The sequence below is a fragment of the Hippoglossus stenolepis genome, chromosome 19 (assembly GCF_022539355.2).
Source record: "Hippoglossus stenolepis isolate QCI-W04-F060 chromosome 19, HSTE1.2, whole genome shotgun sequence".
Taxonomy (NCBI): Eukaryota; Metazoa; Chordata; class Actinopteri; order Pleuronectiformes; family Pleuronectidae; genus Hippoglossus; species Hippoglossus stenolepis.
The window spans coordinates 20,062,400-20,079,739 of NC_061501.1; the positions used below are offsets into that span (position 1 = coordinate 20,062,400).

Below are 17,340 nucleotides of genomic sequence, written 5' to 3' on the forward strand. Positions count from 1 at the left end.
CACCTCCCTGCAGGAACAGTAGCACCCCCCCCTCTAAAAAAGGCTGACGGTTGGGATCCCTCTTCTCAAATCCCGCGAGATCTCCCTCCATCCCCGCGACTTGTTGCAGTGAAGCCTCGCGATATGTGCGTCAGCTGCCTGAGAAGAGAAGCTTCTTTTTATCCTTCAACTTTAACACGTCGAGCGACTTTTATTCACGAAGTCACCCGAGAGGACAGAAACACGACGAAGACTTCGAGCAGAGAAGTGATGAAGCGCAGTTAAACGTGCGGACACGTGAAGTTTAAAGTTCAGAAGACGCACATTCTGGACTTAAAGCTGCTTTTAAAGTCGTGCTTGTGCGTAATTCACGCGTCAAGGCGCAGATCTGACGCGTGAAATGGCGAAACTCAAAGGAAACGTGAGATGAAGGCGAAATAAAAGTTTGAGTTGGTCATTTATTCGAGCATCGAATCGCTGCGAGCTTCAAACTGTTGTTTGTGTCTTCCTCCATCACGGCGAGCGGCGTGTGCGCGCTGCAGACACGTCGCGTCCGTGTGCGTAAAGACAGAGATGCTTGGTGGCCACGTCCCCCTGGAGACTGGAGACAACACGTGATGAGCTTTACTTATCAGGTTTAGAGAGGGGGGGGGCGGGGGACGGAGACAGAATAACATTAAACCGAGTTAAAACAGAAACAAAACTATTTCCTCCCGTCGAGCGATTTACGCGAGTTTCTTTCTTTCCTACGGGAGAGAAGAGGAGAGAGAGGGGGAGGAGGGAGGAAGAGAAGCAGGAGAGGAGGAGAGGAGGAGGAGGGAGGGGAGGGGAGGAGAGGAGGGGAGGGGGAGGAGGAGGAGGAGGAGAAGCCGGAGTAAAGTTTGTCCAAGTTTGCACATCCCTTCGGAAACGCCATTTTGATTCCTCTCCTCTCCGGAGCGAGTTAGCTGCCTCTCTCTCTTCTTTTTTTTTTCTTCATCATCCCCCTTTTATCTCCCACATCACCGCCCTTCATCACCATCTTCATCATCATCGCCCCCTCCTCCACCATCATCATCATCCTCCTGCTCGCCACGATGTCTCGGCGCAAACAGCCCAACCCCAACAAAGTGAAGCGTAAGTTCCTCTTCAGCTTCTCCATCGCTCGTTTTCTGCGTCTCTGGCTCGCGCACGGGTTCGTCGGTGTGTGTGTGTGTGCGTGTGTCGTGGCTCGGTTCTGTGAGTGCGTGTTGGACTTTGGAGCGTGTAGAAGTTGGGATGTGTTCACGTTGAGGAAGAGGGAACTCTTTCCTCTCCTCTCCGCGTCGCTTCCTAGTTTGATGCGCATCCAAGCGGTGGAATTCAGCCTCAGGTTTCTTCCTCGTTCACCTTCTTCTCGTCGTTTCCTCGAACTTTTCCCTCTTTGCACTTTCTGAGCAACTTCTGCCCCGCGCGTGCACGTCAGGGGCAGCAGTGCGGTGGTTTGGCCCCGCGGGGAGCGCGCCGGACGGGGTCAAAGTCCGCGCTCCGCCGGAGTCGAGCATCATATCTCGGCTGCACTTTGGTCGGAGCCTCGCTGTTAGTGGCCATGTGTAAAGCGACCAGACACCAGGGCAAGCTGCCGGCACGCAGCCCGCGGCTTCCGGCCGCCGCCTCCACAGTAAGAGCACCTGTTGATGCGCAGATGAGAGGATTTAACCTGAGGAGGTGACTCAGATTCAGTCCGAAGCTCCACACGAGGCAGTGATGGTGTGTGCTTCAGTTTGTGTGTTTGTGTGATGACATGTGGTTCAGTTTGTGTGTTTGTGTGTGCTTCAGTTTGTGTGTTGTCTGATGTGTGTGCTTCAGTTGGTGTGATGTTTGTCATCACTATGTTTGCTCAACTGTTCTTTACTTGTTTATTTCCCAACACTTGATTGGACAGTGGAAACAATAATGGAAACATCTGGTTCGAGCTGGAACTAAATATACTTCCACTTTGAATTCACCGTTTAACATGTTAACGTGAAAAGACAACACAACCGTAAAAAACACAGAAAAACATGAAAGAAGAATTGATCTAAAATCCAAATAATCTCGGTTGAACCCCAGAATGAAAATGTGATGCTCATGACTTCAGAGAACTGTCACTCTGTTCTTTAAGTTCTCATTTAATGTATAAATAAAACCCTGAAATATTCAGATCACACAACATGAAGCATCTGAGTGTTCAGACCGCTTTAGGCTTCGTGTTGGTTTTATTGTGAAGGGCGTAGTTTCCGGTCTCGTCCCTGTGAACAGCGGTGAACTTCACGCTGCTGCTGTGACCTTGTTCAGATCTTCACTGACTTCCGTTCTTAACCGAACTGAGCCGAACTGAGCCGAACTGAACCGAACTCAACCGACGAGGCCCGAGTTACTCGACGTGCACGAGTTTCCGTCGCTGTTCGGAGACTTTTCTCCAGCGTCGCGGGGACGCGCAGCATCGACGTGACGCCTGTTGCATCCCCCGTTTAACTTTTTATTAGCGCTTAGCATTAGCTGTGTGTGTGTGTGTGTGTGTGTGTGTGTGTGTGTGTGTGTGTGTGTGTGTGTGTGTGTGTGTGTGTGTGTGTGTGTGTGTGTGTGTGTGTGTGTGTGTGTGTGTGGAGAGGATGATGATTCTTCTTCTTCTGTAGTGACGTTGATCTCAGCAGCAGGTGAATGATTGACAGCTGAACTTCTTCTTCTCTCCTGGTGACAACATGGTTGTTAGGGAGTCTCTCTCTCTCTCTCTCTCTCTCTCTCTCTCTCTCTCTCTCTCTCTTTTCTCTCTCTCTGTTTCTCTCTCTCTCTCTCTCTCTCTCTCTCTCTCTCTCTCTCTCTCTCTCTCTCTCTCTCTCTCTCTCTCTCTCTCTCTCCTCCCTGTGTTCTCTCTCTCTCTCTCTCTCTCTCTCTCTGTGTTCTCTCTCTCTGTGTTCTCTCTCTCTCTCCCTGTGTTCTCTCTCTCTCTCTCTCTCTCTCTCCCTCTGTGTTCTCTCTCTCTGTCTCTCTCTCTCTCCTCCCTGTGTTCTCTCTCTCTCTCTCTCTCTCTCCTCCCTGTGTTCTCTCTCTCTCTCTCTCTCTCTCTCCCTGTGTTTCTCTCTCTCTCTCTCTCTCTCTCTCTCTCTCTCTCTCCTCCCTGTGTTCTCTCTCTCTCTCTCTCTCTCTCTCTCTCTCTCTCTCTCCTCCCTTGTCTCTCTCTCTCTCTCTCTCTCTCTCTCTCTCTCTCTCTCTCTCTCTCTCTCTCCTCCCTTTTCTCTCTCTCTCTCTCTCCCTGTGTTCTCTCTCTCTCTGTCTCTGTCTCTCTCTCTCTCTCTCTCTCTCTCCCCTGTGTTCTCTCTCTCTCTCTCCTCCTGTGTTCTCTCTCTCTCTCTCTCTGTCTCTGTCTTCTCTCTCTCTCTCTCTCCTCTGTCTCTCTCTCTCTCTCTCTCCTGTCTCTCTCTCTCTCTCTCTCTCTCTCTCTCTCTCTCTCTCTCTCTCTCTCTCTCTCTCTCTCCCCTGTGTTCTCTCTCTCTCTCTCTCTCTCTCTCCTCCCTGTGTTCTCTCTCTCTCTCTGTGTTCTCTCTCTCTGTCTCTCTCTCTCCTCCCTGTGTCTCTCTCTCTCTCTCTCTCTCTCTCTCTCTCTCTCTCTCTCTCTCTCTCTCTCCCTTCTCTCTCTCTCTCTCTCTCCTTCTCTCTCTCTCTCTCTCTCTCTCTCTCTCTCTCTCTCTCCTCCCTGTGTTCTCTCTCTCTCTCTCTCTCTCTCTCTCTCTCTCTCTCTCTCTCTCTCTCTCTCCTCCCTGTGTTCTCTCTCTCTCTCTCTCTCTCTCCTCTGTCTCTCTCTCTCTCTCTCTCTCTCCTCCCTGTGTTCTCTCTCTCTCTCTCTTTCTCTCTCTCCTCCCTCCTGTGGAACTTTTACAAAGATAATTAACTTTCTTATCTTAGAATATTTTCGACCTTTCACACAGTTTATAGTATTTATTGTATTTTTACAGTGAAGATGATCTGCATCATTTCTTACCTTTGTGTAATATTAATATAAAGCTATGATCCTCATTTATATGGTTTACATGTGTTGACTCTATTCTGACCAAAGTGTGTTTTCTGTCGAGCTTTTGTTTTGTAGTATCACTTCAGCATCCTCCCTCTCTTCCTGTGCATCTGTGGTTGTATTTCAAAGAAAACTTCAATCTCTAGTGAAACATTTTCAGATGAAGTTTAGGGTTTAACAGGTTTTTTCTGTCTTTTGGTCCTCCTCCTCCTCCTCCTCCTCCTCCTCCTCCTCCTTCTCCTCCAGGAGGAGGAGGAGGAGAAGGAAGGCTCTGGATGAGCAGTTAGCATTCCATTACGAAATTCAACACTGAGGCCGAGCTGGGCCCTCGGCGACAGGCGCTGATCTCTCTCTCTCTCTCTCTCTCTCTCTCTCTCTCTCTCTCTCTCTCTCTCTCTCTCTCTCTCTCTCTCTCTCTCTCTCTCTCTCTCTCTCTCTCTCTCTCTCTCTCTCTCTCTCTCTCTCTCTGTCTCTCTCTCTCTCTCTCTCTCTCTCTCTCTCTCTCTCTCTCTCTCACTCTGTCGCTCACTCTCTGTCTCTCTGTCTCTCTCTCTCTCTCTCTTCCTGCTGAGGGGGAAACTTTCTTCACTTTCGTCTTTCTCTTCACACGACTCCTCGTTTCATGGAGTGTGTGTGTGTGTGTGTGTGTGTGTGTGTGTGTGTGTGTGTGTGTGTGTGTGTGTGTGTGTGTGTGTGTGTGTGTGTGTGTGTGTGTGTGTGTGTGTGTGTGATCCTTCATCGTCTCTGAGTGGACAAACAGCTGATTTCCTTATTATTGATTGTTTGTTGTTGTTTTGATATCACTTTTCTGTGATGTTTTATAAACAAGCTGATGAAAGGAATGAGACAGGTGATGAGACGTCTTCAGGTGATGAGACGTCCTCATGTGATGAGGCGTCCTCATGTGATGAGACGTCTCATGTGATGAGACGTCCTCATGTGATGAGACGTCCTCAGGTGATGAGGCGTCCTCATGTGATGAGACGTCCTCAGGTGATGAGACGTCTTCAGGTGATGAGACGTCCTCATGTGATGAGACGTCCTCATGTGATGAGACAGTTTTCAGGTCTTCAGGTGATGAGACAGTTTTCAGGTCTTCAGGTGATGAGACAGTTTTCAGGTGATGAGGCGTCCTCATGTGATGAGGCGTCCTCATGTGATGAGGCGTCTTCAGGTGATGAGACAGTTTTCAGGTGATGAGACGGTTTCAGGTGATGAGACGTTCTCAGGTGATGAGACGTCCTCATGTAATGAAACAGTTTTCAGGTGATGAGACGTCCTCAGGTGATGAGACGTCCTCATGTGATGAGACGTCCTCATGTGATGAGACGTTCTCAGGTGATGAGACGTTCTCAGGTGATGAGACGTCTCATGTGATGAGACGTCTTCAGGTGATGAGACAGTTTTCAGGTGATGAGACGTCCTCATGTGATGAGACGTCCTCATGTGATGAGACGTTCTCAGGTGATGAGACGTCCTCATGTGATGAGACGTCTTCAGGTGATGAGACAGTTTTCAGGTGATGAGACGTTCTCATGTAATGAGACAGTTTTCAGGTGATGAGACGTCCTCAGGTGATGAGACGTCCTCAGGTGATGAGACGTCTTCAGGTGATGAGACGTCCTCATGTGATGAGACAGTTTTCAGGTGATGAGACGTCCTCAGGTGATGAGGCGTCTTCAGGTGATGAGACGTCTTCAGGTGATGAGGCGTCCTCAGGTGATGAGACGTCCTCAGGTGATGAGACGTCCTCAGGTGATGAGGCGTCCTCAGGTGATGAGACGTCTTCAGGTGATGAGACGTCCTCAGGTGATGAGACGTCTTCAGGTGATGAGACGTCTTCAGGTGATGAGACGTCCTCAGGTGATGAGACGTCTTCAGGTGATGAGACAAAATGAAGCTTCTGTCCGACAGGAGAGGACGTTGTGTCAAAGCTCTTCTTCTGTGGTGGACATTTTAAAATGCTGACAGACGATGATGTAGTCGATGATGTGTCACACACACACAGAAAGACACACACACACACACACACAGAAAGACACACTTGCGCACAAAGAGTGTCTTGTGTGGCTGGACATCCTCCATTGTGAGTGCTTTATGTGGGAAATCACACACACACACTCCTCACTCACACACACACACACACACACACCTCACTCACACACACACACACACACTCTCACACACACACACACTCCTCACTCACACACACACACACACACTCCTCACTCACACACACACACACACACACACACACCACCCCTCACTCACACACACACACACACACACACCTCCTCACTCACACACACACACACACACACTCTCCTCTCACACACCTCACTCACACACACACACACACACACACACTCCTCACTCTCACACACACACACACACACACTCCTCACTCACACACACACACACACACACTCCTCTCACACACACACACACACACACACACACACACACACACACACACACTCCTCACTCACACACACTCCTCACACACACTCCTCACACACACACACACTCCTCATCCTCACACCTCCTCACACACACACTCACTCACTCACACACACACTCCTCACACACTCCCACACACTCCTCACACACACACTCACTCACACTCCTCACTCACACACACTCCTCACACACTCCTCCACACACACTTACACACACACACTCCTCACACACTCACTCACTCACACACACTCCTCACACACACACTCCTCACACACACTCTCACACACACTCCTCACACACACTCTCCACACACACACACTCCTCCACACACACTCCTCACACACACTCCTACACACACTCCTACACACACACACACACACAGCCTGCAGTTACAGTCATGTAAAGACATGATGCAGCTTGACGGACAGATGCTTGTATTTGCTTCTGTGATAAAAACGTGACTCAAACATTCGACTCTGTGTGTGTGTGTGTGTGTGTGTGTGTGTGTGTGTGTGTGTGTGTGTGTGTGTGTGTGTGTGTGTGTGTGTGTGTGTGTGTGTGTGTGTGTGTGTGTGTGTGTGTGTGATAACTGGAGGTTAATATGTCTCAGAAGGAGAGGTTTTAATTAGCTGCTTCTCTTGAGTCCCTGTGGACACAAATGTCTCCTGAGACTCTCCATTAACCACTCATTCATCCGCACTGTTCACACACACACACACACACACACACACACACAGTTACATATATGATATGTATACATGTGTAAGCGGAATAATTTTCTGACGTCTCTCGTCTCGTGAACGATCAGACACATGTTGGTGCATCAGCTCTACAGACAGTGGACATCATCTCCAGCTCTTTCTCCTGCTCTCCTGCTCTCCAGCTCTTTCTCCTGCTTTCAGCTCTTTCTCCTGCTCTCCTGCTCTCCTGCTCTCCACCTCTTTCTCCTGCTCTCCACCTCTTTCTCCTGCTCTTCAGCTCTTTCTCCTGCTTTCAGCTCTTTCTCCTGCTCTCCACCTCTTCCTCCTGCTCTCCAGCTCTCCACCTCTTTCTCCTGCCTGCTTTTCTCCTGCTCTCCTGCTCTCCTGCTTTCAGCTCTTTCTCCTGCTCTCTCACTCTTTCTCCTGCTTTCCAGCTCTTTCTCCTGCTCTCCTGCTCTCCGTTTCTCCACCTCTTTCTCCTGCTCTCCACCTCTTTCTCCTGCTCTCCAGCTCTTTCTCCTGCTCTCCAGCTCTTTCTCCTGCTCTCCACCTCTTTCTCCTGCTCTCCAGCTCTCCACCTCTTTCTCCTGCTCTCCTGCTCTTTCTCCTGCTCTCCTGCTCTCCAGCTCTTTCTCCTGCTCTCCAGCTCTTTCTCCTGCTCTCCAGCTCTCCAGCTCTTCTCCTTTTCTCCTGTTTCTCCTGCTCTCCACCTCTTTCTCCTGCTCTCCTGCTCTTTCTCCTGCTCTCCTGCTCTCGCTTTTCTCCTGCTCTCCAGCTCTTTCTCCTGCTCTCCTGCTCTTTCTCCTGCTTTCAGCTCTTTCTCCTGCTCTCCCGCTCTCCTGCTCTTTCTCCTGCTCTCATCTCTTTCTCCTGCTCTCCTGCTTTCAGCTCTTTCTCCTGCTCTCCTGCTCTTTCTCCTGCTCTCCAGCTCTTTCTCCTGCTCTCCTGCTCTCCTGCTCTTTCTCCTGCTCTCCTGCTCTTTCTCCTGCTCTCCTGCTCTCCTGCTCTTTCTCCTGCTCTCCTGCTTCTCCTGCTCTCCAGCTCTTTCTCCTGCTCTCCTGCTCTCCTCCTCTTTCTCCTGCTCTCCTGCTCTTTCTCCTGCTCTCCTGCTCTCCAGCTCTTTCTCCTGCTCTCCTGCTCTCCTGCTCTTTCTCCTGCTCTCCTGCTCTTTCTCCTGCTCTTTCTCCTGCTCTCCTGCTCTTTCTCCTGCTCTCCAGCTCTTTCTCCTGCTCTCCTGCTCTCCAGCTCTTTCTCCTGCTCCTTCATGTGTCTGTAACACTGAGGAACTCTTTACTTCAACACAACGATACAAAGACTTGAGCTTTAAACCTTTAAACACAGGATTTCTTACACTTTAGACTCTTTAAACATTTTAACATGAAACCTTCGAGGCTGAAGAAGCTGAAGAAGCTGGATCCCACTGAGCCAGATGAGTCTGTGCTGATGGTGTCAAACCAGTTTGAGTGTCAGCGGGCGGAGACGCAGTGTTTCTGATGTGGGTGTGGTCAGACTGTGGATGGAGACGCGTGGGGGAGGGGTGGGAGTCAAACTGTTGCACCTCTGTCTGGACCAAATTTAATTATTAAAATGAACCTGTTCAAGGTTTTCAGTGAGATTTTTAACACCAAAGAAAAACTAACGATATATATACATCAACATTAGGCAATTCTGTTGTTAGTTAACCATCACTGTTGCTATGGTTACACCTGGTGGAGTCTCATCTCAGTTGAGTTTGAAAACGATGTTGCAGATTCTCTTATCAGTCACATGACTCGACTACCAGAGGTGAAGGCTTCTTCAGGAAAAGGAAACTGTGTCGTACAAGGTTGTTGTTGAGTTATCGCTGAGTCACTGTGGCTGAAGGTGTGGACGTGAGTCACAGGAGCATCGACCGAGCTTTTACACACTAATTCACTTTGTTTCTTTATGATGTTGAAATAAAGTGTAACTTTACTCCTGAGTATCTGACTTGCAAATATCATTTTACAGTTTTTCTGCAGTTCTCTCTGAGAGAATTCACACGAATTTGATCATTGATCAATTTTTTATTTTCTATAAATCACATTTAGGAACATCCCCCAGTTTCTTAAATCTGTGAATAAATCCTCAGGAATGAAAAGATTGAACAGATTTGATCGATTTATAGAAATAGTTGGGGTCGGTTCTTCTTCTGTCGATCGAATAATGATGAATCAATCTCATTAGTTGTAAGTATTAAAATGTTTTATCGTCTTTATGTGACGTCTCTGATTCAGAGCTTTGATTCCATCAAAAGAAGATGAATTGGATACATGAAAGTTAACCGTTTGTGAATATGATCAATAACCGATCTGTCACGTGCTAAGAGACACAATCTGAACGCTGACGGGGACAAGAAGAGGATGAGTGTAACGAGAGACGTGGGATGAATAGAGCTAAAGTGGGACACACACACATGCACACACAGAGTTTTGTGTGTCGTCTGATGGGCCTCCTCCCATGTATTTCTGTAGGACTGGTATCAACACACACACACACACACACACACACACACACACACACACACACACACACACACACACACACACACACACACAGTGTGAACCCACCAGGACTGCCGTGCGGTCTCATCACTGGGTTTAAATTTAGGCCAGAGGCTTTGTGGCACTATTAACACACACACACACACACACACACACACACACACACACACACACACACACCACTGTCTTTATATAGCAGTGGAGACTCTATAGTTAGTGAGTAAATATTAAATTGTCTGCGTTTGGCTGGAAGCGTCACATCAGCTGATTTACATTCAGACTGATGATGTTTGTTTCACTTTCAGCTGCAGCTAAAGTTTTATTTCGATTGGTCCATTAATCTGTTTCAGTTTCCAGAGACGATAATCAGAGAAACAAAAAAAAACTAAAATATTTCAAACTGTTGCTGGTTCACCGTCTGTCGATCGATCAGCTGATCAGTGGGGATGTGATTTATCAGTGACGTCAGTCCAACATGAGTTGTCAGGTGTTCTGGCTGTTGATTGAACAAAGTAGGACGTTTATAGATAGAATTTAGTTCTGCAATTATCGTTATGATTATTATTGATATTTTAATTTGGAAACCCCAGGTTATAGAATCCCATGGTGACAAGTTATCCTGTAATCATCTCACCTCTTTATTTAATCACAGTGTGGATTTGTGTAAAGTTCTGAAGTGTCTGCCTCAGTGTCATCGCGGATGTAAACTTCTGTATTTCCTCTTTTTTTTAAACCACTGTTTTCTGAACGCTTTGAATTGGAGGTAGAAACGTTTCCACCTGTTGAATTTTGCTCTCTTCACGCTGCGAGAGTTTGAATTTGAGGAAAACATCACATATTTGTCTGGAATATGAATTATAATATGTTGAATCTATCTGGGTTAAACGTCCCTGATGAGTTTGTTACATGGCTTTTTAATAGTATTTGTTTCCTATGTTTGAAGTGTAGGATGAGTTTTTGTGTCACAGAAACGTGTTGTTGACTTTGGCTGGAATATTGTGCTCTGATAATTCTTTTGTGGATCTTTTTCTCCTCCACAAATAGCGTCTGTTGATTTTCTTCTTCTCCTTGTTTCTGAGTTGACCAGAGAGAGAGAAGCTATTGTTTCTCCACTTCCTCCATCTCCTCCTCTCCTCTCCTGACGAGAGGCTGCTTCACTTCCTGTTAACCCTCCGTCCTCCTCATCTCTTCCTGTCCCTCGTCTCTTCTCCTCCTTTTCAGGAAGGATGGAGAAAAGCTCCGGTCCTTCACGTAAAATACTCAATTACAGAGAAAAAGTACTTGTTTAAAATATCTTTGTCTGTTGAAGACAAAGATTTGTTTCAGATGTTTTATTTTTTTCCTGGTTTCTTGCACTTTTGTAGTTTGGAGCAGAAACCACTCGTAGACATGACGAGTCAGAAAAGATGAAATCTTTAGTTTGTTAAATCTGCTCCACTCTTCGTGTCATTGTTCTTTGTCTCTAGATCTTATTTATTCTACTGTTAATTAGCAGCTGTGCTGAAGTTGTAGCTTTAACTTAATCCTGTTTCCTGTTTCACATTCAGTGAAACGGTTTTCTTCAAACCAACTAAAGAGGAAATGTTGAACTGTTCCTTTAACTCTAACCTGCAGCAGGTTTGTCTCAAACGCACAAAATCCTGAACCCACTCTGAGATAAAACCTCTGAGCATCACCCTCCTGCTGCCTCTCACCTCCGCAGCTCCTCCCCCTCTCAGACATCCCCTCCTCCTCCTCCTCCTCCTCCTCCTCCTCCTCCTCCCTCCATCCGTTGGGACATTCTTTCACAGCCGAGCTCCTCAGACTTTGGACTCGCAGTAAATACGGTTTTATTTGCTGCAAACAGGGTGAAGGTGGCCCTGAGTGTGTGCTCTAAAGTGTATCAACCATCACACACACACACACGCACACTACCATGCAGTGATAGTTAGCTACACAAGCTGCTTATCAGCGGGACAGTCTCACCACACCCACACACCCACACACACACACACACACACACACACACACACACACACACACACATCATGCTCTGCTGGCATCTCATAGAACTGGTCTGTCCCACATTCGACTCCCAAACATCTCTGCTTCATTCCTCCACCGCGCGTCCGTCGCTGCAGCTCACACACACACACACACACACACACACACACACACCGTCAGTTTCACATTGAGGAGCTTTGAGGAGTTTTATTAAAGCAGCAGCGACCCCCCCCCGACCACATGAAGCCTGTGCACACAGAACATCCTGCAGTTTCCTCAGTCACAATGAGGCTCTGAAGTCTCCGAGCTGCTGAGGAGCTGCAGAGTTCGAGCGCAGTGAAACGAATTCAAGCTCCGATGAGGTGATGGCCTGAGAAGAGGATACACCAACAGGTGCAGACTCATCACAATTATCAGAATTATCCTGATTTACAAAACCAGATTGTTAATCTAAAGGAGGAGTTCGTCACAAACAACAGACTCATTCATACTGTGTCAGTAAATGTTATTTATTCAAAACTAGCAACAAAGTCTAATCAAAAAACTATTTCCTAACGTATCATAACAGATTTAGTGAAGCTGGTTTGTTCCGGAGCTTTCTACTGTGTCATTGTCGTCTTCCAGAGTTTCACTGAATATAAAAATGGTTTTCACCAAATAAAAACTTTGGTAAATTCAAAATGCAAACAGGAAAAAGTTCTAAATCAACAATCAGTGAAGAAGAGTCTTGACTCGAGGTCCACTTCCTGTGTCCGGCGCTTTCGGCTCGGACACATGTCGCAGTCAGCTGATCAAAACATTTTCAAAAGTTCACTCTGTAAAATCAAAAAGTCCAAAATACCAAAAATTAGATCAAGGAAACTTGATCATCGGTGGAAATCTTTTATAATTTTAAAAAGTGGAAGTTTACAACAAAAACAAATTAAAGTTAAAAAAGTGTATTTGTGAGCAAGAGTTCCATCTGACCCTGAACGGTGGAACCTTCCTGCCCCCCCCATGCAGCTGCCGAGTGGTACATCCCACACACATACACACTCTTAAAGTACTTTAACTTGATGGAGGCTCTGGAGGGAGGATTCCTGCCTCTCTCTCTCTCTCTGTCTGTCCCGAGCTGGCTCGCCCTCCTCCTCCTCCTCCCCCGCTCACCTCTCTTGCTGACTAAACAGTTTTGTCAGCTGGCTGCTGCTGAGGGGACGAGGGAGGAGGGGGAGAGAGAGGGAGCGAGCGAGCATGCAAATAACAGTGCACTTTCTGGTTGTTAAATACACACAGGTAGATTCAGTCTTAACCGCAATCACAACTTCAGTAAAGTGTGTGTGTGTGTGTGTGTGTGTGTGTGTGTGTGTGTGTGTGTGTGTGTGTGTGTGTGTGTGTGTGTGTGTGTGTGTGTGTGTGTGTGTGTGTGTGTGTGTGTGTGTGTGTGTGTGTGTGTGTTTCACCCTGTAGTGAGGACCCAGGTTCAGGTCAGGGTGATGGGATGAGGAATGCATCATGTCAACGTCCTTACAAAGATACAAGAACATACGTGTGTGTGTGTTGCAGGTTTCCAGGCACAGTGGCAGTGTTGTTTATATTTCCTCCTGTTGTTGAGTGGAAGAGAAGAAGAGTTGTGTTAAATCAACTGATGCACTTCAGAGATTAATGTTGTCGTTTTAATCAGCGTGATTATTTTCCTAAAAACGTTTAAATCCCAGATGTGATGTCTTTGTGTTTTCCTGGAACAATTTAAAGTTTCCTGTTGCAGCAGCTGTTTTTCAAAGTTGTGAAACAGTGAATGTGTCGTTGTGGTCGAGAGTTAAAGTCGCCTGACGGAGCAGCAGCAAACAGACCCAGCCTGAATAATCCCTGTTAATCTGACTGTTAGCAAGGCTGTAATCTGACACACACACACACACACACATGCACGCAGGAATGCATACATGCAGTTTAACACACACACACACACTCGGCCCCTCCCTTCTCTGAAAAGGTACCATTGTTTGTTCTGCAAACACTGGACACGCCTCGTTGCCGTGGAAACCGCAGCGCCAACATGCCCCCAGACTTTTTCTTTTACATCCCTGTTGACTGGAGCATCCCTGTGTGTGTGTGTGTGTGTGCGTGTGCGTGTGTGTGTCTCCTAACTTTCGTCATCGTTTCTTCAAATCTGACTTTTCGAATGTTAAACTTTCCTTTTTGTCATGTGAACTGTCAGATTGGTGAACAGGTGTGAACAGGTGAAGGCGTGAATGATGAACTCTGGTTTTTCTTGATGAAACGGTTGAAACCACATGACGCTGCTGCTGTGACACACTTTCATTCTTCTTATCGACCATGTGACCTGAGAGGAGAGTTCAGTCGTGTATCAGCAGAAACACTCGTCTTCACTCTGCCGTCAACTGTATCTTCAGCTCTCGTTGCATAATTAATATAATAACTGATAAGTTTAATCAAGATTCACCTGAAACAAAACAACAGAGGAGAAGAAACAGAAGGGATTAGAAAGATGCTCTTATTTTGAAGCTGCAGCACATAAGGTGTGTGTGTGTCATGAGAAGCTCCACTTCTCCTCCTCCATCATGTTTCACCTCCTCAACAAAAACCTTCATCTGCACATATTCACCAGAGATATTCACTTCATCATTTACTTATCAGCTGTAAAGAAATTTAATTTAAAATATGTTGAACAGAGAAAACATCCATGAAATTGAACTGAAGTTCTGTTGGTGTGTGTTTGAAATGGGGGATGTGTGTGTGTGGAGGTGATGTGTGTGTCGGGGGATGGGTGTGTTGGGTGTAGGTGTGTTTTTGTCAGGGAGGGTCTGTGTGTGTGTGGGTGTGGCCTCAGGTGTGTATTGGGGGGTGCAGTTGTAGTAGGTGTGTCTAAACTATTCAGCTTTTAGTCGAAAATACAATAAACTCTGGGAAAGTGGTGGGACACACACACGTGCACGTTAGGTGTGTGTGTGTGTGTGTGTGTGTGTGTTGTCCTGGAGGCAGACACACAAAGAGCCTCTGAGTCTTTTCACTCAACTGAAACCTGGTCCTCCTCAGCACCACACCCTGCACACACACAGACACACACACAGACACACACACAGACACACACACACACACTCCTCCTCCTCATCTCTATTCCTCCATCTCCTTGTTCTCCTCTTATTCCTCCATTTTATCTTCATCTCCCCTTCCTCTTTTTCCTGCTGTTCCTCCTCCTTTTATTCATCTGCTTCCTCCAACTCTGCCCTTGTCACCTCCTCCGCCCCCCCTCTTTAACTTCTCCTCCTTCTTCTCCCTCTCTCTCCTTTTCCCTCTCTCCTTGTCTCCTCTTCAACTCCCTCACATCTGCCTTTTCCCTCTCTTCTCCCCCCCCTCCTCCATCCGGCCTCCTCATCTCTTTGTATTTATGTATCACAGACTCTTGTGTCTCTTTATTTTCCATCAAACATTCATCTTCCTATAAAGCTGTTGATTTCAAAATAAAAGCCCTTTTAAAAAGAGGCTGAAATCAGCTCTTTTCCAGCTTATTGTTCACAAACTAACACCCCCTTCACCTCTGTGTGTGTCTGTGTGTGTGTGTGTGTGTGAGAGAGGGGGTATGTTAGGTTGGAACAGAAGAACGCTCAGTCTCTCTAGAACCCCCCCGCCCCCCTCCCATCCCCCAACCCACCTCTGCATCCTGCTTCCTCTCCAGACAGGAAGTGAGGGACACGGCCGTGTTGTTTCAGCACCGATAAAACGTCCTGGGACGGAGGAGATCGGTGGCTGAAGAGTCGCAGTGTGTCAAAGTGAAAACACACACAGTGACACACAGTAACACACAGTAACACACGGTGACACACAGTAACACATTAACTGCTTATCTCGAGCAGCCCTTTGCTCTCGCCGTGTAAAAGATGCTATAAAACACAACATGGCTGCAGTTTTAACAGTCGGTCGGTGTGTGTGTGTGTAATAATTTTGAATGTGGATTTAATGTGAGAGAGAGAGAGAGAGAGAGAGACGCCCCCTCCCTTCACAATAAAGGTCGTCTTTGTGTCAGAAGAATTCAGATGTAATTAGATGATTCAGTTCAGCTGAGGCCTCTGAGATGCTGCTCCACTCGTCTCTCCTCATCCCTCCTTCCTTTTTTCTTTCTCCAGCACGTCCTCCTCTCATCCGTCCCCCTCACATCTTTTCATCCTCTCATTTATCTCTCTTCTTACCCTCTTCCTGTCTCATCCTTCACTTCCCCCTTTTTAACTTTTTTCTCTACCTTCCTCATCCTCCTCTCTTTCCACCTCCTTTTTTTATTTTTTCCTCCTTAGTGCATCTATAACTCTTCCTCTTTTTCCTCCCGTTTCTTTTCCTCCTCCTCCAACGTCTTTCTCTTTCGTCTTTTAACCTCTTTCATCTCTCCTAATTTCCTTATTTATCTCCTCCTCTTTCATCTCCCATCTCCTCCTTTTCCTCCCTCATTCCTGCTCATTTCTCACTTCCATCTCTTTCTTCCTCTTTTCCCTTCTGATTTTCTCTCTCACTCCTTTTTCTACTCTCCTCCTCCACAATCTCACTCTGTTTCTTTCTCCTCCTCCTCCCGTGTCTCACCCTCTTTCTCTGATACAGTCTAAAGTACAAGGCCAGACCTTCAGCCAATCAGAGCCCTCGCTGACAGCAACCCTCCCATTGTGTGTGTGTGTGTGTGTGTGTGTGTGTGTGTGTGTGTGTGTGTGTGTGTGTGTGTGTGTGTGTGTGTGTGTGTGTGTGTGTGTGTGTGTGTGTGTGTGTGTGTGTGTGTGTGTGTGTGTGTGTGTTGGTCATTTAAACAGCTGTTGTTGCAGAGGAGACAAAGTTTTTCCAGTTTGGACCAGTTTATCTCTCTCTCTCCTCCTCTCGTCTTCTATCTCCTCTATCCTCCTTTCCCTCCCTCTTCCTATTTCCTCCCCTTGTCTCCTTGTCTCTCACCCCCCTTTACCTCCCAGTGGCTCCTTTCTTGCCTCCATCCTATCTCCTTCTCTATTCTTCTTCATTTCTCCTCCTCTTGTCTCCTTTCCTCTCTCCTATGTTCCTCCTTTACCTCCCCCGTCTCCCTGATTTAAATATTTGCGTTGATCGACGACTTGATGAACCAGCTAGTTGTCGCAGCTCTAAAGGAAAGAATTGATTATTGATCATTTAAGATCTTCAGTTGCAGCCTTGTCCTCCTCTTCCTCTCCCTTCCTCCTCCTCCTCTTGCTGCTGAACTTACACAACAATAGAATCAGGGTGTGACTCCTCTTGTTCCTCCTCCTCTTTTCTTTTTTCTCCATCCCTCTTTGAGAACTCTTTCACCACCTGAAAAGCTGTGTGTGTGTGTGTGTGTGTGTGTGTGTGTGTGTGTGTGTGTGTGTGTGTGTGTGTGTGTGTGTGTGTGTGTGTGTGTGTGTGTGTGTGTGTGTGTGTGTGTGTGTGTGTGTGTGTGTGTGTGTGTGTTGAATTAGTCTAGAGCTCAAACCGGCTTTGGCGTGTATGCGCATGCAATGAGGCCTCCAGGCAACACACACTGCACAACACTAACACACATCAAAGTGTTTATTGCGTAAAACCAATGATGTGTGTGTGTGTGTTATTTTATTTATTGATAAATCTGCTGATAAATTGGATAATTAATCAGGAAACGGTTTATATTCGTCTCCATATTTCTGTTCACATGTAGAATGAAAGTTAAGGTGATGTATGTTACACACAT

The 17,340-nt window shown here is 46.9% G+C and overlaps 1 protein-coding gene across 2 annotated transcripts in view; it reads left to right on the forward strand.

Moving 5' to 3' along the window:
• The first annotated feature begins 918 nt into the window (after positions 1-918).
• rreb1a (ras responsive element binding protein 1a) overlaps positions 919-17,340 on the forward strand; it is a 50,613-nt gene continuing 34,191 nt past the window's right edge. For both annotated transcript variants that reach the window (XM_035143253.2, XM_047344592.1), the window contains exon 1: positions 919-1,095. In XM_035143253.2, coding sequence (XP_034999144.2) covers positions 1,056-1,095 — 40 coding nt within the window. In that variant the 5' untranslated portion in view covers positions 919-1,055. The remainder of the gene's footprint in view (positions 1,096-17,340) is intronic.